Raw genomic sequence first — 26900 nt, forward strand, 5'->3', positions numbered from 1 at the left:
CTGCTGTCTCACCCACAGACTTCGTCCACGGAAAGCTTTGCTGCTAGAAGTAGTATCAGCAAGAGGGACGCACCCGAGCTTCGTCGGGAGCACCCCGGTTTCTCTGACACAGAGAAGTCGCCTCGTTCCCAACCTGATGGGAGCTTCTGGGCAGATGGTTTCTCACCTCTTTAGAGTTTCCCGGGATCCAGGGTCCCAGGCGCAGTTCTCACCCAGACCTGTGGGTGGCGCTGGGAGGGAAATGGGTGTGAAATGGGCCAACAAACAGAGACATATCCAATTTTCACCTGGGCATTGCAGATCATCTGTTCTGCTCCGTGTGTGACGGGCGTGGGGGGTGAGGAGTGTGGATGGGGCGGTTATTGTGCGCCAAGGCCAGATGCCCTCCAGAGATGTCGTCTCGGCTGCAGGGTGGGCAGTTTCTCACGGAGTCAGGGCACCGGTAAAGGCTGGTCCGGGCCCTGAAATGAGGAGCACGTGCCTTCCAGTCCGAGTCTGTGTGTTTCATAATTACACTGCCCCTGAGGCCATTTGTGGAAAGTGTCCCCAGTTTCAGATGCCCAGGGGCCTGCTGAATGTTTGACCCTCTCTGCCCACAAGTCACGCACCTGTTTCACATCCGCACACTCGAAGAAATGGAGTAGAGACAAAGGCAGCTGCCCAAGCCTCCGGTTAAATAAAGAGAAAGATATAAAGACACACGGAGAGACATTACCATCGTTGTGTATCCTAAAACTCACCTGATCCATTCCGTTACATTGCATCTGACGTCTGTTATTCCCACTGTGGGACAAAACGCTGTCTCCCCACTTCACTAGACTTCAGGGGAAGCCCGCAGTTGGAAACGCATTTTCCGTGCAGGGGCGTCTTCTCACTCCTGGGGCCCTTCCTCCAGGTCAAGCCCAAGAGTTCACCAGGTCTCCGACACCCTCCCTGGGGAGGATCAGCAAGAACCCTTCCTCTTCCTCCTCCCGCTCCTCCCCCACCGTGGTGCTCAGCAAGGCGTCAGCTGCTGGGATCCACAGACCAGCCTGAATCGACCCCCGAATAATCAGTGGCGAGGAGTTCTACCATCATTAGAGGAAGAATAACTGGACTAATCCCTTACTCTGCACTGGGCGCATGTGTATTAGATAAATTACTAATCCAATCGCGTCATAAAGCAAACCCCGAAATCTCAGGGGATTCTACGGACGTTTCTTTTTCTCTGTCGTGGGTCTGCAGCGCACATGGTGCAGCTGGGTCGGCGGGCTCGCAGGGGCCTGGCTGATGGGGGGCTGCAGGTCGGGTCCCGTCAGCTCCGTGGGTGTCTCCATTCCGGGGCGGGAGCTACAGGACACGGGCGCCATCTCTCTCCCCAGGTCTCACCCCTCTCCATCCGATCAGTGTCCCCCAGCTCCTCCTCCCGACCCCTGTTCCTCCCACTTCTCAGAGGAAGATATTGAGGCTCTTCCGCCCCCTAGTGGTCGCCGCGCTTCACTGCAGACCCTGAGCCTCGGAACTGCGTGCGCGCTCTGTCTACCGGGGAGTCCCGCCAGGTTCCCACAAGTTTGTGTAATATAAATGCAAATCGTTTTTTAAAACTGCGATACACGGTGAGAAATACAGTTTATATTGTAACTGAGGAGACACACTCAGATGTATATATACACACACTTCATGGTCTCATAGTTCAGTTCGAGTTTCTCACGTAAACGTCGCTCACTGCGCAGTGTGTGCACGTCCCCCACCAGCGGCGCAGGCCCTGCAGGTGGCGCTGCTCCGGGAGGACCGTCTGTCCGCGGGAACGCGGCGCCCCCTGGCCTGCGGGGCTCTGCTCTGCTTGTCCAAGGGACCGACTTTGAAACTCAAAAATTGAACTTCAAATTTTAGGTTTGGACAGGCGTTTTTAAAAATAATTCTGAAAGCTAAAAATCCACACATTTCTCTTCATATTAATGCTGTCTCCCTCCCGTTTCCCGTGGAGACAGAAGCGGGTCAGTCCCGTGCTCTGGCCAAAAGCACAGACGACAGAAGCTCCACTTGCGTGTCTGCGGGAAGGCCCTCCGCTGATTTGCCTGCGCGCTGACGCCATCTCCTCTGACGGCCTCTCCTCCGAGCTCCTTCATTCCGCGTTTCAACCGCACACGGCGAGGGGCGGGGAAGGACCCCCGTTACTTACTGAGGGCGGCAGGGGTGGGAGCCCGGGCTCTCCGCCACACCCTGCGGGGTCAGACCGTGTTATTGGGGGAAACAACTGTCCAGGCCTCACGCCCTGCAGACAGAGGAACTGCTGGGGAGGCAGAGAGGCTGGGGCTGCTGCAGCCACAGCAGAGGGTGCTGGTGGGGGGGCTGGGCGGGCGGGGGGGGGGGAGGTTGGGAACAAAGGCTCCGGTTACTCTGGGCGGCTGCTCCAGGTTCCTGCTGCCTGAGCTGTGCTGTCACTTGTGTAGAAAGGGGCTTGTCTGTCACCTGGAGGCAGACTCCCCTCCATGGATGGCGGGGGTGAGCCTCTCTCTCCCTCCAACTGCTGAGCACCAACCGTCTCAGGCGGATGCAAGTTAAATCGTTGCCACCAACTGGTTTCACAAACTGCCCCTGGAAAAGAGGCCTCTCCCACTGGGGGAGCTCTGACTCGGGTCAGAGAAAGACCAGGGTTGGCGGTGAGGGCTTCCAGGGAAGCAGCAGTCAGGACACACAGGGAGACTCTTTGGACGTGGGTTGATAATGAGAAGGGACGGACAGTGACAAAATAAGGAAGAAGGAAATTCTCACACAGTAAATTCCCCTAAGAAGAAATTGAGACCGGACATTATCTATTTATCTGGACTGTGAATTTTAAGATGCCTCTCGCTCTGTTTTACTCTCAAGACTGTGGTGCTGCAAGTGAAGAAGGTTCTGGAACAAATCAGTGACCTCAGTGAGGTCACAGGGTGATCTGACCACAGACCGCTCACTGGGCAGGTCAGGGTGGGAGTCAGGCCCCAGGCCGACACGTCTTCAGTAAGAGGTTTCCTTCACCTTCAGCAAACCCTGTCCACTGCCCTCGGGCACCTGGATTAACCTGCGTTTGAGGGGCCAGAGGTCACCCTGTTCCTCAGCCCCTGGGAGAGTGGCCGCCCTCCAAGGAGGTCGGGGTCTTGGTCCCTCTCCTTCCTCCCTCCTCCCCGGCCCCCTCACGGCCCCCTCAGTGCACACGCAGACAGAAGCTGCCCACCTGTCGTTCCCCAGAGCGGTCAGGTCCTCCCCCCACCACGACGGCAGTCGGCCTCAGATTAACTCTCATGAAAACTCTCTGCAGGATTCCACGTTCCCACGTCCACAGACACGAGCATCCAGGCTTCTGTTAAGGCAGACGTAACAAACTGAACAATGGCACTAGCATTAATTTTGCTTCCCAAAGAAGTTATTTTTCACAAAACATGTTATTTACAATAGCATGTGATCAGTTAATCTCATATTTAAATATATATATAAGTAAATGTCTCCAAAGCTTTTTCAGTCCAATACAGTAAATACTGTCAGATCTAAGTGAAATGAGCAAAACCTCTTCAGGGTGCTCAGTAATTCTCAAGTTTTTAATGCATCCTGAGAACAAGAAGCTGCAAACTGCTGGCCTCCCCATTGACCCTGACCTTGAATGAACGTGGTTCACACTCACCTGCTCAGCCAGGACCTTAAACCTGGGGCCGTCCTCACTGACTGAGAAGATTTACTGCAGGGACACCTGAGCCAGGTCAGATCCAGGTGTGTCCTTGTCCATTACCCTTCTGTCCTTGCCTGTCATCTGTCTGCACCTGGAACTCTGCTGCGAGGGATGGAACTCTGGGGTACGATGAGGATGGATCTTCAGATGCTGGACCCCTGGCTGTCATGGAGGGGCCACCACACGAACAGCCTGGACCCTCCCAGCTCTCGGTCCCCCTTCCTACACCTCTGACCTCCAGTGGTAGCTCCTCACTCCTAAGGTCCTGGGCATCCTGCTGTCCTCACCCCGAGTCCACAGTGTCTGGTGTCACCTCAGGTCCCATGCTGACAGGTCACCCTGATGTCACAGCAGCAGGCTGTCAGCCTGTCACTGTCCCACATTGTCCTTGGTTGGGAGCCACGTGGAAGCACTGGCTCCCCTGAGACTGGCCCCTGTCCTGTGGGGACAGCTCAGCAGCTGCTAGAGCAACAGCCTGAGGAGGGGGATGGGCTGGGACTGGAGGGGCGTCCCTGGCCTGTGGGGCAGGTTCTCTGGTGTGGCCAGAGGGAGGGGCCAAGTCCTCTGGGTGCTGTGCTGTGTGAGCAGAGACGGCCAGGGCTTCTCTCCTGGGCTCTGAGACCAGGGCGCTGGTCCTGGTGGCTGTGGTGGGTCCCTGCCCTGTGGAGAACCAGGCCACCCTCAGCACAGTGACCCCTGGACCCCGTGAATGCTGGGCAGAGGATGAGGGGGCTGTCATCAGAGCCCAGCCTGAAGAAGGACCTCAGTTGCCCAGAGAAGAGTGAATGGGGACACGTGTAGATGAGTGATCTGTCCCTCCTGTCACAGAAGGAGACGTCTCCAGATTGTAGTTGAGGAAGACGTTCCCCCGGCGAAGGCGCTCCTTCAGGGGAAGGGTCTTCTCAGGAGAGGACAGGACCCGGCACTGGTGTCCCAACAGCTCCAGGGTCCAGAAGCCATTGTGAGGGACCAGCAGGGCCTCCCCCTTCCTGTGCACACGGTCTGCACAGACCCCACAGCCACGGAGTCACCTTCTCCACATCCACCTCCCAGTCCCCACCCAAGACACATGGCTGGCAGTCAAATCTCGGGGTTGCCGGGCAGGATCTGCCTGGAGGGGCCCCGCCACATCCTCCTCTGGTCCCGGGACAGGAAGAGCTCGGGGTGGGCGGTGTCTGGGGCAGGAGCACGTCAGCTGCACGGGAAGTCTGGGGGTGAGGCCTGGGCGCTCAGGAGGACCCGGGAAGCTGGGAGAACATACCCACAGGGTTGGGACCTCCAGAGGCCCCGTGATCTTAGACCCCAGGCAGCTCACAGAGGAGAGCCCCTGAGGCTGCATGTCCACCTGCTGAGTGAGGGGCGGGGCCTCAGGGAGAGCTCACCTGGGCACTAAGTGAGCAGAGAGTTTAGTAAAGGAGCTGAAGTTAACGTCTCCTACTTTCTCTCCACATCCTGAGATGTGCCCCCTTTTCTATTACAAACCGATGGTCTCTGGGACTCTGTTTGGTTGCAGACTTCCCAAACCAGCTTCATACACGGGGGACCCTGTCCCCTCTGCCTCCCTGTGAAGCACTTTGGGCCACTCACCTGCCCCCAGAACATGGGACCTGCTGTCTCACAAGGAGACCCCGACCCCCTAGTGAGTGACGTCTGCTCCCTCCTCTGTGCCCCTTGTTCTTGCCCCAAACCCCTCAGGGAGAGGGTCCCCTGCAGGTGAGGCCCTACAGCCCCCCAGTTCATGGGTGGTTTTCTCTTGAACAAAGGATGTCAAACTCTTTAACAAATACTTTCATTTTTGTCACTTGACAGGGCCGAGGAGACAGAGGAGCAGAAACACCTGCAGTCACCATTGGAAGGACCAGGTGAATGAAAACCAAAAACTGTCACCGTCCCCGCTGAACCCCCATCTGTGTCGCCTGGTCACTGCAACCCCCTCCCCTATCTTCTGCCGACATCCGTGCAGTCTGTCCTCACACAGCTCCCTCCTTCAGGTCACGGTACTGCTCTGCTCCAGTCTCTGCCGTGGCTCCTGTCTCACCGAGACTCCACCACAGGCCCCCTGTGACCTGCTTTGCCCCATCTGGCCCCTTCCAGGTCCGCACTCCCCTCCTCCCATTCTCCCTGCACTCAGTCCCTCCACCCACACCTGCTTCCCGGGTTCCTGGAAACCGCCAGATGTGCTGCTGCCTCAGGCTCAGGGCCCCTGTCCCTCCTGTTCCCTGGTGCTCACCCCTCACGTGCCCTGTTGCCACCTTTTCCTAAAAAATATATTTTATTTATTATGCTATTACAGTTGTCCCATTCCCCCCTTTATTTCCCTCCACACTGCACTCCCCTACCCACATTCTCCTTCTTTAGTTCGTGTCCTTGGGTCATACATATAAGTTTTCTGGCTTCTACATTACCTATACTGTTCTTAACCTGCCCCTGTCTGTTTTCTACCTACCATTTATGGTACTTTTTCTCTGTACTTCCCCCCGTTCCCCTTCCCACTAATAACCCTCCCTGTGGTCTCCATTTCTGTGATTCTGTCCCTGTTCTAGTTGTTTGCTTAGTTTGCTTTTGTTTTAGATGTGGTTGTTAATAATTGTGAGTTTGCTGTCATTTTACTGTTCATATTTTTAATCTTCTTTTTTTCTCAGAAAAACCCCTTTAATGTGTCATATAATAAAGGCTTGGTGGTGGTGAACTCCTTTAACTTGACCTTATGTGAGAAGCACTTTATCTGCCCTTCCATTTTAAATGAAAACTTTGCTGGATAGAGTAACCTTGGATGTAGGTCCTTGCCTCTCATGACTTGGAATACTTCTTTCCAGCTCCTTCTTGCCTGTAAGGTCTCTTTTGAGAAATCAGCTGACAGTCTCATGGGAAATCCTTTGTAGGTAACTGTCTTCTTTCCTCTTGTTGCTTCTAAGATTCTCTCCTTATCTTTAATGTTGGCTAATGTAATTATGATGTGCCTTGGTATATTCCTCCTTGGCTCCGCCTTTGGGGCTCTTTGAGCTTCCCGGACTTCCTGGAAGTCTATTTCCTTTGCCAGATTGGGGAAGTTCTCCTTTATTATTTGTTCAAATAAATTTTCAATTTGTTGCTCTTCCTGTTCTCCTTCTGGCACCCCTATAATTCAGATGTTGGAATGTTTAAAGATGTTCTGGAGGTTCCTAAGCCTCTCCTTATTTTTTTGGATTCCTGTTTCTTCATTCTTTTCTGGTTAAATGTTTCTTTCTTCCTTCTGGTCCACACCATTGATTAGAGTCCCATTTTCCTTCCCATCACTGCTGGTTCCTTGTACATTTTCCTTTATTTCACTTAGCATTGCCTTCATTTTTTTCATCTAATTTATGACCAAATTCAACAAATCCTGTGAGCATCCTGTGGGCATTACCAGTGTTTTGAACTGTGTATCTGATAGGTTGGCTATCTCTTTGTCACTTAGTTGTATTTGTTCTGGTGCTTTGATCTGTTCTTTCATTTGTGCTATCTTTGTTGTTGTTGTTGTTTGTCTGGGTGCCTGCTTCGTATAAGGGCTGGAGACTTAGGTGTTTGCCAGGGCCAGGCAACCCACGTGGCTGCGTTGGATGCTGTGTGCGGGGGAGGGTCCGAGAAGGAACAATTGTGCTAGCTCTGTTCTCTGCCAGATTTCAGTCACTTCTCTTGCTACCCAAAAGCAAAGTGGGCCCTTCTGGTGCTGATTCCCAGGTGGGTGGGTTTGTGTATGTTCTAGGACCCTGTGGGTCTCTCCATGAACTCCTCTGTGAGGCTGGGAGTCTCTCCCACTGCTGTCTCAACCCACCAGGTGTTTTCAATCAGAGGTTTGAGGCTTTATTTCCCCGCACTGGGGCCCTGGGTTGTGCAGTCTCTCCTGTTCCCCAGCTGTTCCTCCCAGTTTATCTGCATATGAATGTGGGACCACCCACTCCACTAGTGGCAGCCTTGCCTGCCCGGTCTTCCACCACCACTTTGCCGAGAGTCCTTTCCACCCAGCTGCCCGTCTCCACCCCTCCTACCTGTCTGGATGGATGTTTCTTCTTTAACACCTTGGCTGTTGGACTTCCATACAGTTCAATTTTCTGTCAGTTCTGGCTGGTTTTTTTGTCTTTAAATTGTTGTTCTCCTTCTTTTGCTTGTGCGAGGACTCACAGTGTGTCTACCTACACCTCTATCTTGACCGGAAGTTCAAACTCTGTTGTCACCTTTTCAGTGAAGCCTTCCCTCACCTTTCAGGTTACATCACAGCTCCCCTGCCTCTAGCCCTTCACACACTCTCCCCGGATTAATTTTTCTAAGCACTCATCATCATGTGACATAATACTTTAATTAATTATGTTACTACTGGCTTTAATTAAGTATTATATAGATTAATTTCTGTTTCTCTACAACATGAGCCCCATAAGAAAAGGGGTGTTCATGCATTTTGTTCCCTGATTTATCTCCTGTTTCTAGAACTGAGCCTTGAACATATGTGATCTTTGCTAAGTGTTCATTGAATGACTTTATGAGTATCTGTAGATGTAGACTTTCCCAGCTCTGTGCTTGGAAAACCCCACGGGCAGAAGGGGAGGCTTCAGCATCAGCACCACCAGGTGCAGACAGCCCCCTGCCCCCACCACTCTCCACGGTGTGTGATTGTTCTGAACACACAACCGTAGCTGCAGCATCAGAACCACAACAGGAAAAATGACCAGATTTACCCTCAGAGAAGAGGCTCCTCCTCCTGGGATGTGAGACCCTGTGATGCTTCCTTGTGATGAGGGGAGAGGCTCAGCTCAGCTGCAGCCTGAGCTCCTCAGGTCCCAGGACCCTCCCAGCCCTGCCCCTCCCCCAGCCCCACTCAGGCTCCCAACTGTCTGCTGAGGCTCCTGTGTCCAAGGGCTGGGCCCCCAGAGGGCAGGGAGCTGACCTGGAAGGAAGACCCCAGAGCCCCTCTCCTGGCCCAGCAGGTGTTGTTGACGGAGCAGGGCTTGTCCTCAGAGAGCTGTCCCTGTTGATCACGGCCATGGTGACCCTGCAGAGGCCGTCTGTGTCCTCGGAGTGAACCTCCTCGAAGTTGGCATGAGCTCACCATAGGGGTCCCCTACACTGCTCGGGGCTCTGTGTACCACCCTGCAGAGGTGCACTCTGACCAGACACCCCCATCCTTATGGCCCTTCATCTCAATGAGGGGCAGACCCTACATCTGAGAACAAACAAAAATATCTAAAATGTTTAATTCCAAAGCATGTTACTGGCTATGACCCTTAGAGATCTCTGAGCAGCAGCAGGGGCTAGTCCGTGGGGTTCTACCATCTCCCCTGCTCATGGCCCCACTGAGCTCCCTGTGCTTTTCACGACTCGATCTGCTCACTCAGCCCTCATGCAGGGGGAGGCCCCCCAACCAGGTTACACGGGACCCTCAACAAACACCTGCTGGTCTGTGGGGGGCCTAAAGTGCCGAGAGAAACTATCCCCAAAGGTCACACAGTGAAAAAGTCACCAAAGAGAAACAATGGACCTGCCCCCATCAGGCACAGAGTGGCCTCATCTCAGGATGTGGCTGGTTGGGAATGACAGGGGTGGATGGTGCTGTCCTGGGCTGTGACATTGTGAAGGAGCAGGGCCACCCTCCCCTTGCTCACAAAGGTCGTTCGTCCTTGGCACTGTCTCCACTGGACACTGCAGGTAGCACACGAGCACGGGCCCCACCAACAGTGACTCCACTCCTGGGACCCTGTCTCCATGACGTTCCCCTCACCTGACTTGTTCCCTCATATCTGTCCCTGAGAGAACGACCCCAGATGTTCCCAGCCTGGAGGGTCTCAGCTTCCTCTGACAGCAGCAAGGAGGGCCGCCTGGGTCCTGTCACTTCAGGGAACTCAGCTCTGCCAGCAGCCAGAGTCAGCAACACAGACTGGTCCTTGGGTCACCCCCAAAACAAAAGCAAACAAACAAACAAGAAATAGCAGTCTGCAGACACCTTAAACACAGTCTGGCGAGAGCCATGCTGGATTCTGAGCCAGAGAATTGTGAGATAACAGATTTGTATTATATTAGGTCATGAAATTCATACTATTATAGCAAAATAGAAAGTTAATCCAATAAACATTGGGAAAAATGTGCCAGGGAACTAAACTGTGAACCTGGTGAGTCATCCACGGGGTTAGATCTAGAAAGAGCTCTATCAAAGGGCGACAATTATTGACACATTTATTTAACACATGTGACCTGACACCCACATGCCGGGGGAGGGGACACATGGTGAACAGTCACAGTGATGATGATGATGAGGAAGAGCGGCCTTTCCCGAGGACCCACAGGTGACAGGAACCTCGGGAACCTCAGTGGGTGGTCAGCGGTGGGCGTCCCTGTCCTGGACGTGGGTCCCACCATGTGATGGAACTTCCACTGACGTCCGTCTGTCCCCCTCCCCCCACCGTCCTGCTCACAGAGGACCTCCAGGTGGGAGGTGGGGGGGTGGGTCTGCTCTGTGTGCCCACGGGTCACAGGCTGGTTCAGAAAGTGGCCGCTGGTCCCTTCTCAGCCTGTGTGATGGGGTCACTGTGAGTTCATCCCCTGGACCACAGTGTCCTGCAGAGCCCGTCAGTGAAGGGGTGGGCCATGGCTCTGACAGTCAACCTTGAAGGATCCAAGTGGGTGTGGCCTTCACAGTCACCTGCAGTGACCTTTACCCTTGGTGCCCTGGGAGGGACCCTCAGAGCTGCCCATGACCCTGCCCAACAGGACACTCAGCTGCAAAGGGACAGACCAGAGGGAGGGGCAGGGGATGGACATCATTCAGCACTAAAATCTGAGTGAATTATGTACCTCAGTGAACTGCCGCTGCCTCAGTTTCCGCACTTTCCTAATGAGGCTGCCTCACAGGGTTTCTGGGGATGAGTGAGTAAGATTCATCTGAAGCAGGTAGCACAGCACTAGTACCTGTGGAGTCACCTATAGATGTCAGCTCTGGTGGTTCGAAGCCACTGATTCACCTTTGGAAAGTTAACTCACTGTCTGCACCCTGGTTTCCTTGTCTCTCGTGTGAAAACCTTGAATGAATGTTAGTGAAGTCCATCACTCAGTGCGTTTAGTGTTTTCTTGCTGAGAGGTTTTGCTGTCCAGGAGGCCCTCAGGTCCAGGCTGGGCAGCGAGAAGCAGAGACGTTTCTTCAGCCTGAGGGTCCCCATTCCCTCCAGCTGAGCCCGGGGACACTGGGGTCTCCAGGGAGGGGTCAGACCCTGGGTCAGGCACAAGGGACCTCCTCACTCCTTTTTGTGCTGGGCAAATGGTCAAGGGAGTGGGCTCAGTTGTCCAAATCCAGAAAACAGGCCTCAGAGGCCCAGAGAAGCGGGTGTGTGGGAAGGTAAAGATGTGAGACCCGTCGAGGGCATTGTAGAACGAAACCTTGCCCAGCTCATAGTCCAGGAAAACCCCCACCCTCTCGGGGGGGCTCACGTTGGTCAGTGTGGTCTGTGGGTCTGTGAGAGCCTTGTAGTCACTCCCAGGATTCAGCCCCACTGTCCAGAATCCATTCTCGGGGGCCATTTTATCGCCACCTTTCCTCCTCACACTCTCCCTGCACACCCCAACACACCACTGTGCCCTGTCCCCCACCTCCACCTCCCAGAAGTGTCTCCCTGACGTGAAGCTCTCACAGCCCAAAACACACCCATTCCTGCGAAATCTCTTGGGGTTGTCTGGCAGGTCCTCCCATGACTCTGCCCGCTGTAGGCTCCTCTTGTCCTCAGAAACCAGGAGGGTGGGGTGCGCTGTGTCTGGATCCAGAAACACATCCGCTGCAGGGGGTCAGAGGGTGTGGGGTCAGCCATAGTTCCTGGATCAGAGCCTCAGCCTTCAGAGCCTGGTCTGGGCAGGAGGCCAAGCCCACAGTCTGGGGTCCCCAGCCCACCATGGTCGTGACCCTCAGCCACGTCAAGGGAACCGCAGGGGTCTTGTGTTTGGTGAGGAGGGGGAGGGGGAGGAGGGTTGGGATCTGCCATTTTCCTGTTTCTGCCCCAGAATGTCTGAGCCCACCTGTGCTGTGCATTCACATGGGTTAAATGTGAGCCCTGGCTCTGCCCCCTGAGCTGGGGGACGTCCTTTCCTGCACAGTCTCTCTTTCCACAGATATCAGCTACGGAATATCTCGAGTTCAATTTCCTGTCTGTGAAGTGGGGGTAAAACAATGGTCTCTGGGGAGGAATAAGACAAATGGGTTGTGTACTGAGCCCCAGGCCGGGCACAGAGGAAGTGCCTGGTGTGACAACAGACACCATGTCCCTCCTGTGCTCGGGGCCAGGCTGGGGCTCCATGTGCTCTGGGGTCCACTCCCCACCTGTCCCACCCCCTCTGGCCCAGGAGTCAGTCCTCCATGGACAGCATCCCTGGGCCCCTGGGCTCTGGTTACTGTGGGGTTTGGCCAAGGGGAGGTGCTGGCTGGACACAGGAAGGAGGGAGGAGAGGGGGCACAGCGCTGACCCCCACGTCCCCCAGGGAGATGCTGCACCACAGCACGTCCCCCAGGAGCCCCCCCCCAGAGCCCCAGCTGCCTCCTCCAGGCCCCAGGGAGTCCTCCCTGTCCCTCTGCCCTCTCCGGGGAGGTCACAGCCCCCACTGCTGGGAGCCCTGGGGCCCCATATGTTCTTGTTGGTTTCCTAATGTCACCCCACCTCTCACTGTGAACACATCCAACCCCATCTCTGTGTCAGGGATTTCTTTCACCTCCTCATGCTATGACCTTTGACCTACCTCACTGTCCTCAGCCAGCACACCAAAGCCTCCAGGTGACGGTCATCCGTGTCCCTTAAACACGGCCATGAGCACTTTTGTCACTAACAGCCAGAGTGACAGGGGCACCGAGGTCAACTCCACACTGGGGGTCATGTGGGTTATAAAGGGTCACCTGTCACAGGACCACCGGGAGGTGTGGTTGGTGCTGCCCCATTCTTTGTCCCTGTTCCTGTCAGTCATCAGTGCCCGAGTCACAGTGTGAGAAAGTGCTGTAAGGGGTGTGTTGTCAGGGAACAATCTGTGCAGGTTGTGGGGTCCTCTGTCCTCTCTGACCCTGCACCCCTGCGAGTGCATCAGCCTACAGCACAGTCTGTTGCAGTCTGAGGAGTTGTCTGCATCGTTTTTAGGTCTTATGACACCTTCTCCTCACCGTGGTCATTACCGTCAGACAAACACCCCCTACAAACAGGCCGTCTGTTTCCTGCGGGTGCTCTGACAACACACAGTCACCTCCTCACTTGGTCCTTGTCCCAGCTCTCACAGAGCAGCAGTGACTGTGGAACACAGCAGAACTCGGGGACACACAGGGGCAGGAGGGGAGGAGCTTGGTCAGGTCACCCCTCCCTCTCCCTGCAGCCCCTCCCTCCAGCCCCGCCCCTCCTGCCTCTTCCTCCCACAGAGACCTGTGGACCCCAGGATAGCTGCTGTCTCTGGTCCCTGGACTGTCAGTAGGGACCACCTCCTTTGAGACCAGGACCTCTGGTTACCCTCCCAGAAGTGTCCCAGTCAACAGTTGGAGAGGGAAGAGGGAACAGGGGCCTTCAGGGGTTGTCCTGGGGACATAGAGGGGCCCACTCACCAGGCTGGAAGAGGGCCTTCTTCAACCCTGAAAAGAAGGAAACATAGACAAGGAAAGGTCATTCTTTCTGTCCTCCCCCCCACACTGTCCTCCCTGAGCCTCTTCTCTCTCCTCTCCTCAGTCCCCTCCAGCGTCCACTCCCCTCGTCTGCAGCTCTGCGGGCCAGGCTGAACCCTCTCCCAGTGCTGGGCTTCCCTCCATCATGCTGGGGCCATGGGGACACGACCAGGCTGTGCCGGGTGTGGGCGTGGGTGTCAGCAGGGTGAGGGGACACTGGGTCTGGAAGGTCCTGTCTGAGTGACCAGACAGGAGGGGGTGGTGCAGACACAGAGAATGAGCCTCTGAGCTGGACGGGATGGCCCCTCCCCCAGCAGGAAAGGCTGCACCTGCTTCCCCAACAGGAGCCAGGAAACCAGAGAGCCTCAGGCTCACTCACCTGCATAGGCCTGAGACCGCTCCTCACCTGCAAGGGAGACAGACAGTCACCTGAACTGTCATTTCTGAGTCAGTTCCTTTCTCTCCCTTGTGCCCTCCTGTCACCTTCCTGTGTGTCCCCCACCCTCCCCACCTCCCCCTCTGCCTGGTCCCTCCCGGGCGCCCCCTCCTCTTTCCATCAGCTGCAGCTCTGGACCCCCAGGCGCCCTGCAGGGGGTGTCCCAGGGTCACCGCCCAGCTGTCCTGTCCGTGTCTGTGCAGCAGTCACCTCACATCCCTGCTTTAGCTTCTGAAGTTTCAGTTACCTTCTGTCAACCACGGTGGGGGATAGTGAATGAAAATTGCAGAAGCAAACAATTCACAAGTTTTAAATTGCACATCAGTCTCACAAGGGTGATGAGGTCTGATGCTGTTCTTCTCTGACCTGCCCCATTGAGAATTCTTCCTGAATCCAGCAAGTCCACCCTGTGGACCCGTGTCCCCCTTCTGTCACTGAGGACCGTCTCTGTGACAGACGGATATTCACAGAATCACAGCGCTGGTATTGGGTTATCCTTATTTTACCTAAATGACCCTAATGTGGAAGAACAGTGATGCTGTGATGCTGGTGTGCCAACGCGGAACCTTCCTTTACGTGAAGGGGAAAAACCTCGTGTATTCAGGGTTTGGTACCATCTGTGGTCAGACAGCCCCTGGGGTACCTGGACCGAGACCCTGCCATGTAAGAGACGACCAGGTTCTCCAGCACCTGGGTGTGTCTGCGCACACACTGCCCTGTGTACACACGCGTGTACCTGTGTGCTGGGATTCATTCCCCTCAATCTGTATTATTTCCTGCCTACTCTGGAGACAGGGGACAACCTAATGGGAAAATTTCAGATACTATTTTTTCAGCAGTAACGGTAAGTCTGTGACAACTGACATGGCCACTCCTGTTTTTAAGACACTTTTCTCTCTTTCTGCCTTTCTTTTCGGTGCACTACAGAGTTTGTGAGCAAACCAGGGAGGGAAGGACTCCCACACTGAGTCACCTCCCTTGCCCACTCTCCTTCCTTTGGTTGGTCCAGGGAAGGGGTGTTGTCCCCCACCAACGCTCCCTGGTGGAGAGAGACTGCAACCTGTTCCCCACTGAGAGACCACTGCCTGAGGGTCTCATCAGCTACCTCATTTCTTCCCCTGGGAGGTTATTGGGGAAGGGAAGGGGCTGAACTATCTGAGCAGAGAGGCTGAGATGTGGGTCCGGGTCACTCACGTGGTAGGTAGGGTATCTTTGTCCACCCTGCAGGGAACAACGTGAGGGGTCAGTGACTCGTGTAATGCAGGGACCCCAGGACGAGTGGGCCAGGTATTGGGACTTACTGAGTTCCTCCTGCAGCTTCTCTGGAAATAAGCAGAAAAAGAAACTCTTTTAAAGGGGATTGAATAGAGGACCCACATGGTGGCTGTGGGGTGGGACAGGGAGGTGTAACCACCTGCAGCGGGGCCTCACCTTTGGCGCTTCGCTCCCACTGATTCTCAGCCCGCGCTGCTACTTTCTCTGTTCTCTCCCTCTCCTTCTCCTGGGACAGGGCCTGGATCTTCTTCTGCTGTCGCCTCAGGAAGTAGCACATCCCCATCAGAAGCCCCAGCAGAGCCGGCAGGGTCACGCCCAGGGCCACCACCCAGGGCTGCGTGTTCCGGAAGAAGGGGCCTGCGAAGGGTGAGCCTCAGCTGATGGCTACCCTGGGTCTCAGAGTATCTGGGGACTGAAAACAATCGCTCACTCCCCAAATTGCCCAGAACTTTCACTGGCACAGAACACCATTGTCTTGAAGTAACTGCCTCTCACAAGAGAATGTTTTGAATATAAGAAAATATATACAAAGATATTGAAATTTCTCCACTCCTCCCCTCTCTGCCATTTATTATCTCCTTGTGAGTCAGTTTAATTCAGTGATTAAGAATGTGAACCTTGGGGCTGGAGGACCTGGGTTCAAATTCAGAATCTTCGGCCTGACTAGCTCTGTGACCTTGAACTAATGACTTAAGCATCTGTTCCTGGTGTCCTGATGGGTAACAGATTAAATTATTGCTATATACAGTGCCTGACACATAGAGACTACCATGCAAGTGTTTGTTAAATTATAAAAACATAAATGCATTTTTATTTTATCTTGTTCACACCGCAGACCGCACTCCACACCAGCGGGTCCACAGGTTGTTCTCTCTGCTGCCCTGGGTCTGGGCGACCTTCCCGCCTCAGCACAGGGGGCAGGTCTGTGTCTGCTCTCACGGGGCAGCGCCCCCTGCACACACGGCCCATCGGGGGCGCTTGCACCGTCTCTGACTCTTTGTTGTTATAATTAATGTACAGGAAATAACCTTTTCCATGGGTCATTTCAAAGAAATGCAAAACGATGTCAGATAATTTCCCAGAAGTGGGGTCTTGCATAACTGAATGAATAATTTGGATATGGTGGCTCTGGTGTCCCTAACAAATGTTGTGCTTACTGACACCAAAAATGCACCAAACAATAGCCACAAACCTCTAAGAGTCACTGTCTCCCCACATTCCTGCCACCAGAATGTGTAGCCAATTACCTTGATTTTTCCTTTAGTGCCAGCCTCACAGGTGGAAACCACCTCCCTAGTCAGGGATATCAGACACCTTTCCATGAGTCATTTCCTGTTCTGTGAACTGATAATTCCCGTTCTTTGCTCATTGTTCTACTTGATTGTTTTATATTTTAAGAAGATTGGCCCTTTTTCTAAGATTTGTGTTGTACATATTTTCCACCTTTTTTCATGTCTTTGCTGATCTTGACCCTTTGTCCCCAGTTCCCAACTCCTGGCACCGTGTGTGGCCGCAGGAAGACCTCAGAAGGTGTCTGTGACACAAACAGCTTCATGGGGAAGGAGCAGCAGGTCCCTGCTCTGTCCCTTCTGTTCCCTGCACAGACCCAGGTCAGCAGCAGACAACCACACCTTCCCCAGGGACCACCACGGAGCCAAAGGCAGTGGGCAGGGCACTCACCTGGGATGGAAACCTTGGCTGACCTCTCCTGGCCCAGCAGGGGGTTTCTGATGACACAGGACACCCCCTCCCCAGAGCCACCTTCCAGGGTCACAGAGGCTGAGGCTGCATAAAGGCCCTGGGGGTCTGTAGCCTCTGTGTCCCCCTCAGCAGACAAGCTGTGTCCCCTGGCGTCTCTCCACTGGATCTGGGGCTGCGGGTACCAGCCGGCAGACGTGCACTCCAGACGGATCCCTCCAGCCTCGTAGCCCTTCATTTCAATGTGGGGGTCAGAGCCCAGCGCTGGGGAGGGACAGTGAGTCTGAATCCTGGGGAGCCCTGTGCACTGGTGGGGGTCTCCACAGCAGGGAGGGGCACACCCACCCTGGAGGAGACCAGCAGGGATTCACAGGAGCTGCTCCCAGAGTGTGCTGTGCAGGAGAGACTGACCCACAGTGTGACCACTGCCTGACCATCAGTCGACCCTCGTGCTGGATCCAGGGGGATCTGGGCTGGAAATGACATTGTTTCCCCTAAATCCCCTTAGAGACTGCTGGACCCTCCCCTCCCCCATGGCCCTGACATGCTGGTTCCTGGAACAGCCCCTCACCCAACCCTGGGCAAGGATGTAAATTCCCTGTTAGTTGAAGCAGGTCCCACCCCAGTGCCCCATCCATCCCATCTGTCCTGTGTGAACCTCTGCCCTGCCCTGCGTTGTGGGGGAAGGATTTGTGCGTTGTCTTGCTGCCGCCCTAGCTGTGTGTTATATGTATGTCCCCTCAGGAAACTCTTGCTGTGATTAGTGCTGGAGTGTCAGCCTCTTCCTCTGGTATAGGATAGAAGCCAAGGCAGTTTCTGTCACGTGACTGTGGGGAGGGAACACTTCTCCACAGAGGAGCGCTGACCCAGGCAGGAACTGTGGGGTTTTTCCTACTGACACTGAATCCCTAAACACAAGGGGAGCAGGGGGAAGCCCCTTACAGACCTGAGAGGACAGAGTCCTGTGGGGAGGACTCTCTTCAAAGGACCTGTGATGTACAGGGAGGGACAGAGTCTGGCTCAGGAGGCCCCCCAGGGACAAAGCTAGGACCCCCCACAGTCCATCCCCTGCCGGGCTACCCAGGGACCCACCAGGCAGAAGCCCAGGGCAGGGCTGAGTCCTGAGAAGGTGAAGTGCAGCCCTGACACCCGGACACGAGCACTTTCACGGGGCAGCACCTCACACAAGGTCACCCTGTCACTGGGACGGGTCAGGACAAAGTCAAGACCACTCAGCAGTCGGTCTGAGCACAGAGGAAGCAGGAACAGTGTGCAGACCTCAGCAGTGACCACCCTCCCTGTCCTGGCTGGGAGTGACCCATGACACCCCTGCACCTTCCTGACAGCATCCAGCCCAGAGCAGAGCCCTGCTTCCACACCCCCCCCCCAGTCCCCTGACAGCCCAGGGGTCACACCAGATCCTCCCTGACACCCCCTCTCTGAGACACCCCGGTTTCCTCCCCTGTGCATCCCCCCTCACTGCTCCAGGGATGGACACACCCTGTTCAACTGCACGTGTGTCCCGGGGCCTTTGGTTGGAGGGTGTGGGCACCACAGGTGTTGTCCCTGCAGCTCAGCCCCCTGGACCCACAGCAGCAGGCACCTGGGGGCCCACGGCCACTGTCTGGGACACGCTGAACCCAAAACTCGTGTGCCCCCCACTGTGGGGGGGGGTGTCCTCCTTCTTCGTGTCCCCGACCTCCACTTCCCTGCTGAGACCTGGTGGGCGGCGTGAGGGACTCCTTACTGCATGCAGGAGGAGCCCTTCCTGGGGGACGACCTGGGTCTGTCACGGGGCCTCAGAGAAGCAGGGAGGAAGGTGGGGGGGCAGGTGCTGGTGAGGAGCAGGGAGAGCTCTCAGGTGGGCCTGGAGCCTCTGACCTTGAGTCCAGGGAAACGAGGTGAGATCAAACATATGAGGCTCACCTGTAACCTTCAGCTCCACCTGATCATTTTCAAAGAAGTCTCCATCTTGGAAATAACACAGGTAGGTTCCTCTGTCAGAGGCTCTGATGTCCCTAATCCGGAGAGCAGCCTTCCCCACAGTGAGGTCCTCTCTTAAAATCGAAGTTCTCCCTCGAAACTCTGCTGCCGGCGTGTCCTCCTGCCCGTGTGCGTACGTGTGCACTACCTGCCTGCGGCTGGGTCGCTCCCACATCAGCTCCATGTTCTCAGCGCTCATCTTCGGGGACAGGTGACAGGGCAGCTCAGCGTCTTCACCCACCATGGCCAGGATGGGCTCGGGGGGTCCAACCACAGCAAACTGAGCTGGTCATCAGAAGGGGGGCTCCGTCAGAGGGAGCTGGGGCCAGAGGGCCAGGGGTGCCCCCAGCAGGGAGGGCGAGGGGAGAGGCACCTAGACAGGAACTCAGTCCTCACACAGGTGGGTCTGGACGGTCTTGCAGGGGTGGGGGTCCTGGGTCCTGACTGGGCCCCAAGGGAAAGGCTGCAGATGCACGAACGCAGAGCAGGTCCTACCTGAGCAGGGGCTGAGCAGCTGGACCACGGCGAGGCAGACAGGGAGGGCAGGCAGACGGGGGACCAGGCGCCTCACCATTGTTCCCTGCTGGGCAGAGAGAGACACCAGGAGGGGCTGGGTAGCAGTGACGACCTGGGAGAAGGTGGAGAATTCCACATGGAGACGCGTCCTCCCCAGGGCCAGCAGGGGCACAACCAGGATCCCTGCTGATGGGAGAGCCTCCTCTGCAAATGTCTCCTGGGGAGTCTCTTCACCTTGGACTCCAAAATGGAAATCATGCATGAAACATGGCCTGTAATGTACATACCGTAACCCTCACCTTCCAGGAGTCAGTCCTCAGACCTCCTGTGCGAACGTGCTCAGAATCCCTCCACTAGCCCACACTTTCCTGCCACAACCAGGTGCCCGCCTCCAGCATCACCCTCTGAGGAAGGCAGGCCCTTCTGCTCTGAGTCCCCGATCTCTCTGCTGCCCCCTGCAGGCCGTGCTCCACACAGCAGCCAGGACGTCCTGACCCCTCCCCTCCCTCCTGCTCAGCCCCTCCCAGGGGCTCCCAGTCCATCCAGAGCAGAAGCCAAATCCTTTGCACCCTGTACTTTTACAATTACCTGAATGTTTTCACTTAAAATTTTTTATAAGTTGGGAGTACAGTTCCACATATTTTGAGAATATTTATTGTTTTTTAAATTTCTGATTATACACAAAATAAAATGAAAAATAATACTACAAATTAAATAATTCATAATGGTAACCTTATACTTTGTTTTACAGAAATATTAATATTATAATATTTCTGGTTGGGTTTTGGGCACACATAAATGCCAGATGCCTTAAAAATGTACTGTACTTTGAGTACCAATTCAATAAGCAGGAATTACTCCCAAAGGAAAACAGATCAGGCTTTAACAAACAGAAAGACTTATGTTTAATGCTGTTCATCACAGGAAAATCTACAATAACAAATAATTGTAGATACAGTTAACTACACAAATGGGATCCAAGTTTGTTACCATTATAAGGAGAATTCTTTATTTAAGATGGGATCACTAAACCTACAATTAACTTAATACTGAATGGTGAAAATCTGGAAGCTTTTCCTCTAAGTTCAGGAATAAGAAATAGATGCCCACTGCTACCACTTTTACTCAATACAGTAGTGGAAGTCCTAGCCACAGCAGTGAGTCAAGACAAAGAAATGAAAAGCATACAAATCATAAAGGAAGAAGTAAAATTCTTACAACTGGTAGATGACATGATACAATACACAGAAGAACCTGAGGACTTCACACACACACACACACACACACACACACACACAGAACTAGTAAATGAACCCTGTAGCACTGCAGGATACAAAATCAGAAACCTGTTGCATTTCTATACCCTAGTGATGATTCATCCTAAGAAGAAACTTTATAAATATCTTTACATTTTCATCAAATGCATAAAATACATAGGAACAAATGTAAGGGAAGAGGTGGCAGACCTGTGCCCTGCCAACTGGAATATGATAAGGAGGGAACCTGGAGGGCACACACATCAGTGGGAGGACACACTGAGCTCGCGGGTGGAAGGGTTAACACACAGAGTGTCCTCAGGGCTACAGCAGCTCGCAGGTTCCAGCAAGGCCTAGGAAAACACCAGGGGTCGTCTCCTCAGAAGTAGGGCGACTAACCCTAAACTTGCTACGGGTCCAGAAAGACCCCACAAAGCCAATCAATCTTGAGAAAGAAGGAAGTTGGAGGTGTCACCCTGTCCTATAGCAACGTTACAGCATAAACACAGACTCTAGTTCAACGGGACCGAGCAGAGCCCGGACAGGAGCCCTCACTCACGTGGTCAGTTACTCTGTGACAACGGAGGGAGGAGCGGACAATGAGGCCAGAGTCTCTCAAAACCATGGGAACACTGGACAGACACAGGAGAAGCAATGTACCCGGATGACTCTCTTGTACCACCTGCCAGGAAAGGAAAGTGGATCAGAGATTTAAGGAAAACCTGAGACCAGAAAACCAGGAGAAAACACAGGTGGTGAGGACACTGTGGTTCTGCTCGTCGTGACGTCCCTTTGGGTGAGTCTCCTCCGGCGAGGGCAAGGAAGGACGAACAGACAGATGGGACCATGACCAAATAACAAGTGTTTGCACAGCACGGGAACCATCAACCAAACAAAAAAGACAATGTACTAAATGAAGAAGACATTTTCCAATAATGCAATTTAAAAAGTGTTTAACCCTGGCCGGTGTGGCTCAGTGTGTTGAGTGCCCGCCTGCGATCCAAAAGGTCACCAGTTCGATTCCCAGTCAGGGCGCAGGCCTGGGATGTGGGCCAGGTCCCCAGCTGGGGCCCTGCGAGAGGCAACTGATCGATGTTTCTCCTGAACTCCAATGTCTCTCTCCTCTTTCTCCCTGTTTTTCCCTCTCTCTACAAATAAGTAAATGGATACTTGAAATAAATAAATTAAATAAAATGCAGATAGTAATTAGACCTACTTTTTAAAGAAGGCTTTCATTTGGAAAATGTATACAGAATTCATATAACTAAACACCAATAAAAACAAACAATCTTGTTTAGAAAATGAGCAGTGGACCTGAAGAGACAGTTTTCCAAAGAGTCAGTGCAGACGCATGGACTGGAACCTGCTCTGTGGTCAGACAGTGTGTGTGGATTCTTTCTCCAACTGTCCTGTATGGGGGGGTGTTCAGATTTTTCATTTTACAAACAATTTTGTAATGAATGTCTTTACATATGAATCTCTTTTCTAATCCTCACCTGAAGGCATTTTTTTTCATTGCTTTTTGAGAGAGAGAGGAAGAGGGAGAGAGTAGGAGGTAAATAGAGGAAGAGAGTGGGGCAGAGAGAGAAGCATCAGTTGATTGCCTCTCACAGGCACCCAACCCGTGGTTGGAACCAGAGATCTAGGTTCCTGCCCTGACCAGTAACCGAACCCCCATCCTTTTGGTGAGTGGGACGATGCTCCAACCAACTGAGCTACACTGGCCAGGGTTGTACAATAAACCTTTAAGATGAACACCTGGTAACCCAATCATTCTTTCCACATTATTTCTGTAAATGATGACCTGCTCACTTATATGTGACTCAGATAAACAGCCAGTTTGCTGAAGAATTCCAGACACTGACTTCAGAATGAGCTCAGTCCACCCTCAGACATTCAGCTCTGGGAGGTTTGCTGACCTCGACCAGGAACCTGAACAGACTGTGTTGTTTGCACTTGTCCCCTCGACACAGAACTCTCAACACCCTCCTTTCTGTGTTTTTTGTTGTATATTTTTATTTTCCTCCTTCTCTCTGCTTACAAACACCCCTGCCTGTGTCCATTGTTCAGATGGTCTTTGAGCTGAGACCCCATCAGCTCGAGCTGCAGGACCTTGAATGGACCTGCTTTCCTCCCACAAGTCCCTGTCTCTCTGCTATTGGTTTATAGGCAGGAGGTAGCCAAACCTGGATTCAATATCAATGTCTCTTCTTGAATGCCCTAGAACACCTTCCCTGAGAAGAGCAGGAGACACTGTAGGAGGTCTTGCTCTTACTTCAGGAATTTCCTAGGGAGGGGCAGGTGTCCAGCTCCCTGGTTCCCGTTGTCTCCCTCCCACAGGTGTCCCAGTGCAGACCTTACCTGCCCTGCTCCACGCTCCCCCTGTGCCCTCACCTGCAGGCTCACAGCACGACACTCCTCTGCATGAGGGACACCCTGCAGGCTCCCCCAGCTCCTCAGCCTCTCTCCTAAAGGGACCTGGCTTTCACCAGCTCCCGGTAATTAACCTTTGCACTCTCAACTGAAAATCACAGAGCAAAGGTACTCGAGGGTTATTTTATAGGTGAGTCTCTGATATGGATGAAAGGGTGGGGAAGGAGAAGGGTGCTCAGCAAGGGAAGCAGGGCAAAGTTCCTCTTTGAAAACACTTGTTCTCTGATTGGCTCAGAGCCTTTGTCTCATCAGTTGCTGGGCAGAAACCAGCAGTCAAGGTTGGCATGAACAGGGACCCGGAGTTGGATGGACCAGTGCAGACCCACTCCAGCCCTGACTCCCACCCTCTGTGTCTCTCTGTGTGGTCACCTGCGTGAATCAGTCCTGGGTGTGGGTGGGTGTGAGCAGTACCTCACTGTACACACCTGCTGCATGTCACTTGTGTCACAGTGTGTTCAGCAGAGGAACCAGGACAGAGCAGCAGAGGGCAGTGTGGGAGCAGAGGAGGGTGCAGGAGTTACAGGGTCACTGTGGTCGTTGGCTAACGACTTTGACAGCAGAGCCCAGTGCAGGTGTGACAGAGAGAGGGCAGGCCCCCCCACCTGTCCTGGCCCCTGTGACACTCAGGTCTCAGATCCACCCCAGGCAGCACCGTGTTCAGGTTCCCACGGGCGGTGCTGTCAGGGGCCAATGGGCAGGTTCCAGGTTTTCCAGGGAAGGTTCATGGGGGCGTTGCTGAGAAGGTCCATCCACCCTCTGCCCCCATCTGAGCTGCACTTGGGTTTCAGGTGTGCTCACTTCCCTCTGCTGCAGGATCTGTGTTCTCTGAGGTTGGATGGGAGAGGATGTGAGTGTGTCTGTCAGGGGACTTGGGGACCAGCAGGGTCCACCTGTGGCCTGGGGCCTCCAGAGACACTGTGTTTAGGTCTCAAGGCTGTGAGTTGAGCCCCCAGGGCAGAGTGCGACTGTGGTTGATGGACTGTGATGCATCCCATTGTGTGAATGTGGGTTCTGGGGTGGAGGTGGCTGCTCCCTTGTGCCACTTCTGTTCCCTGCTGCTCCTCAGTGAACAAAATCTGTTTCTGGGGGGAGGGTACTGCACTGTGCCCATCCCTCTCGATGACCGGAGTATCTAGGGCACAGGAGGCAAACACAAGGCCCGACGACCAAAATCGACCCTCTGCTTCGTTTTATCCGGCCCAGCAGCTAGATTCTACCTGGCATCAGTGCCGAGCTCCTAGCCCCTACTTAAGGAGTAGTTACATTTGTACGGTCCTAAAATTACATTCAATACTTTGAAGGCAACCATGAGGCTGATGTTGTCTCCAGGGAAAATGAGTTTGACAAACCTGAATTCTAGGGACTGAGTTTGAGCCGATGGTTTGCAGGTGGGTGCTGTGTGTTGTGTTTCTCCAGAGAGATCCACGCTCCTCCCACTCCCTCCTTCCTCTTGGGTGGACACCGTCTCTGGACCTGGAGCTCAGCAGCCATCTCATTGCCAAAAGGCCACCTGGGGATGGACGCCACACACAGAGAGGGCAGAGAATGGAGACAGGTGGAGGCTGGGGTGTGGATGCCTCTCTGAGCTCTCAGACCAGCCCTGGGCCGCTGCCCTCTGGGGTCATCTCCCGTGAGAGGAACGTGGACCCGTGTTTAGCTGAAGCCCCGGGCACCTCTGGTCTCTGTTACCAGCAGCAGAACCCGGTTCTTCCCGCCCCATCCCCTCTGTCAGCAGTTTGTCAGGAAAACTACAAACACAGAGCACAGTTGAGGGAATGTTTCAATGAACATAAATAAACCTACTGCTCATTTTCTACTAGTTTCTCCTTGTCCTTTTTTTTAAACTGTCCTATAATTTTAAAAATTGAATGTGTTGGGTGATACTAATTCACAAAGCCATGTAGATTTGAAGTGTACAATCCAATAAAACTTCATCTGCACACTGCTCTGTGCACCTGTCATTGCAAGGAAAGTCCCTTTCTGTCCCCATTTTTTGCCCCTTTGCCCACCTCCACCCAACCCCAACACCCTTTCCTTCTGGCTGTGACCAACAGTTGTGTGTGTGTGTGTGTGTGTGTGTGTGCATGTGTGTTTATGGCTCATTCCTTCACCTTCTCCCACTCAGCCCCCCCACCCCTCCCTTCTGACGGCTGTCAGTCTGCCCTGTGCATCCAGGCCTCTGCACGCCCACTGTTGAGGGTCCACAGTGCACGTTTATAACACACGCTTACTTCATAATCATCCATCCTTCTGTTGATGTCTTATGCTTACTCATCTGGAGCCTTTTAGAGTAAGCTGGGAGCATCAGCACACCTTCCCCTGGGAACTTGCACACACCTGTCACAGAGAACTCAATCCTGAAATCTGCGAAGCACCGAAGCTGTGTTTAAAACGTGGATGTAGGAGTAATTTTCTGTTGTAATTTCAGAACAATCAAAGGATATCCCTCACTTCTAAATGCCTAGTTTCCCTCCTTTCATGGACGGTCTGACCCAGGTCTCTGGCCCCTCCTACTAAGTTCAAGGCCACCTCCAATGTTCTGTCAGCAGGATGCTCCCCACAGCCTGACACAGGACAAGCACCCACTCAGGCCTCTAGTGTAGGTCTCCTGGCATCTGATGACAGAGGTTCTGGCTTCTCCGCTGATGCCACAGCAGGAGACTGTCGTTCCTGGGGACCTGTAGGATGCGGGGCCTCCATGAATCCCCTCAAGAATGGCAGTGTGAACCCTGAGAAAAAAAGCCACCCCTAACAAGGGGTCTTGGTGGGTACCTGGGCTCACATTTTGAAACACACAGCCCAGGAGCCATTTCTGCTCAGGGTCCCTCAGGCAAAGTAGACTTCACAGAGAGGACTCCACTGGTCTGCCCACCTTTGCACTGACCCTTCCCACACGTGATTTTTCCCAGTGAGCCCACCCTTCTGCAGATGCTCCCAGAAGCCCACTTCAAGCAATAAGACTCAGGCTTTAGCCTTCCAGGCACAGGTGTGCAGGTCGGGCCAATCAGAGCAGCTCAAACAAGAAAGTGACTTTTGAACCAATCAAACAGTAAGGACTTGGAGTCCTCATTTGCATGAGGGTGAGCCATTCAGGGACTAGAGTCTAGGGACAGGGACTCCTGGGTTTGGAAGGCCCCTCCCCTCTGTGTCCGAGACGCAGTTTCTCTTCCCACCTGGGACTGAACCTGGAGCAGAGGGGGCACATGTCTCCCAGGGCAGAGCAGCGGCGCAGAGCTGACTGGGGGCAGCTGTCCAGTCACTCAGTGGTCTGGGCCCTGGGCCTCTTGTGTCCAGGACAGTCCCACAGCCCCGTTCCCACGTCCCTGCTCCGTCCCAGTGCAGCTGATTTGCACGGAGCAGACCCCTTCCCTGCCCCCCAGTCTGGGGGTCCCTGTTGCTGTGGAATCGGCCGGGACCGTGGGCGCCGGCAGGAAGCTGCGGAAAGGCATGTGGTTGGCTCAGAGGGTAAATGCAGTGGGAGCCGGGGCCTGCGGCGCAGAGCACTGGGGCTGCACGAGAGCTCTCCCTGCCCGTGGTCAGCTGGGGCGACAGGCGCGTCCCTCCCAGCCAACCCCACGGGGGACAGGGAGTGACTTTCCAGCCCAGGTCAGGCTGCAGCCAGCGACGGGGGGAGCCCCTTCTCTGAGAGCCCCCTGCTGTCTCACCCACAGATTCATCCCCCGAAGGCTTTGCTGCTAGAAGTCGTATCAGCAAGAGGGACACCTGAGCATCGTTGGGAGCACCCCGGTTTCTCTGACACAGAGAAGCCGCCTCGTTCCTAACCTGGATGGGAGCTTCTGGGCCTAAAGCTTCGAGCCTCTTTAGTTTCCCGGGATCCAGGGTCCCAGGCGAAGTTCTCTCCTAGACCTGTGGGTGGCGCTGGGAGGGAAATGGGTGTGAAATGGGTCAACATACTCAGAAAGGTCCCTTTTCACTAGAGAAAGCTGTGCTGTAGGGAAGGTTCCCTGCTCTGCACGTGTGTGTCTGAGGGTGTTG

The 26900-nt window shown here is 54.1% G+C and overlaps 1 protein-coding gene across 7 annotated transcripts; it reads right to left on the reverse strand.

Moving 5' to 3' along the window:
• Nucleotides 1-9685: 9685 nt before the first annotated feature.
• On the reverse strand, nt 9686-23000 carry LOC123824219 (butyrophilin subfamily 3 member A3-like). Of its 7 annotated transcripts, none has more exons than XM_045847339.1 (11): nt 22866-22973; nt 21031-21153; nt 19195-19279; nt 18643-18984; nt 16699-16980; nt 15175-15375; nt 15045-15065; nt 14938-14964; nt 13687-13713; nt 13251-13277; nt 9686-11457 (listed from the first exon to the last, which is right to left on the reverse strand). In XM_045847339.1, the coding sequence occupies exons 2-11, from the start codon at nt 21094-21096 to the stop codon at nt 10736-10738; spliced, it is 1800 nt and encodes a 599-aa protein (XP_045703295.1). In that variant the 5' UTR covers nt 21097-21153; nt 22866-22973; the 3' UTR covers nt 9686-10735. The 7 variants fall into 7 exon arrangements, with proteins under 7 accessions (XP_045703295.1, XP_045703294.1, XP_045703296.1 ...); XM_045847338.1 differs by having other exon boundaries at nt 19195-19282; XM_045847340.1 differs by lacking the exon at nt 21031-21153 and having other exon boundaries at nt 22866-23000.
• Nucleotides 23001-26900: the final 3900 nt, after the last annotated feature.

This window comes from Phyllostomus hastatus, unplaced genomic scaffold, assembly GCF_019186645.2.
Source record: "Phyllostomus hastatus isolate PE091 unplaced genomic scaffold, TTU_PhHast_1.1 phas_contig_550, whole genome shotgun sequence".
NCBI classification, from domain to species: domain Eukaryota; kingdom Metazoa; phylum Chordata; class Mammalia; order Chiroptera; family Phyllostomidae; genus Phyllostomus; species Phyllostomus hastatus.

What these genes read in the sequence shown, in the direction of transcription:
- LOC123824219 (XM_045847338.1), bottom strand. Translation starts at nt 21,096, where the DNA reads ATGGTTTTGAGAGACTCTGGCCTCATTGTCCGCTCCTCCCTCCGTTGT. An exon ending in AGCCAAGGTTTCCATCCCAG is followed by an intron (nt 15,376 to 16,698) that starts GTGAGTGCCCTG and finishes CACCCTTCGCAG; the next exon opens with GCCCCTTCTTCCGGAACACG. An exon ending in AAAGATACCCTACCTACCAC is followed by an intron (nt 13,714 to 14,937) that starts GTGAGTGACCCG and finishes TCTCCCTTGCAG; the next exon opens with GTGAGGAGCGGTCTCAGGCC.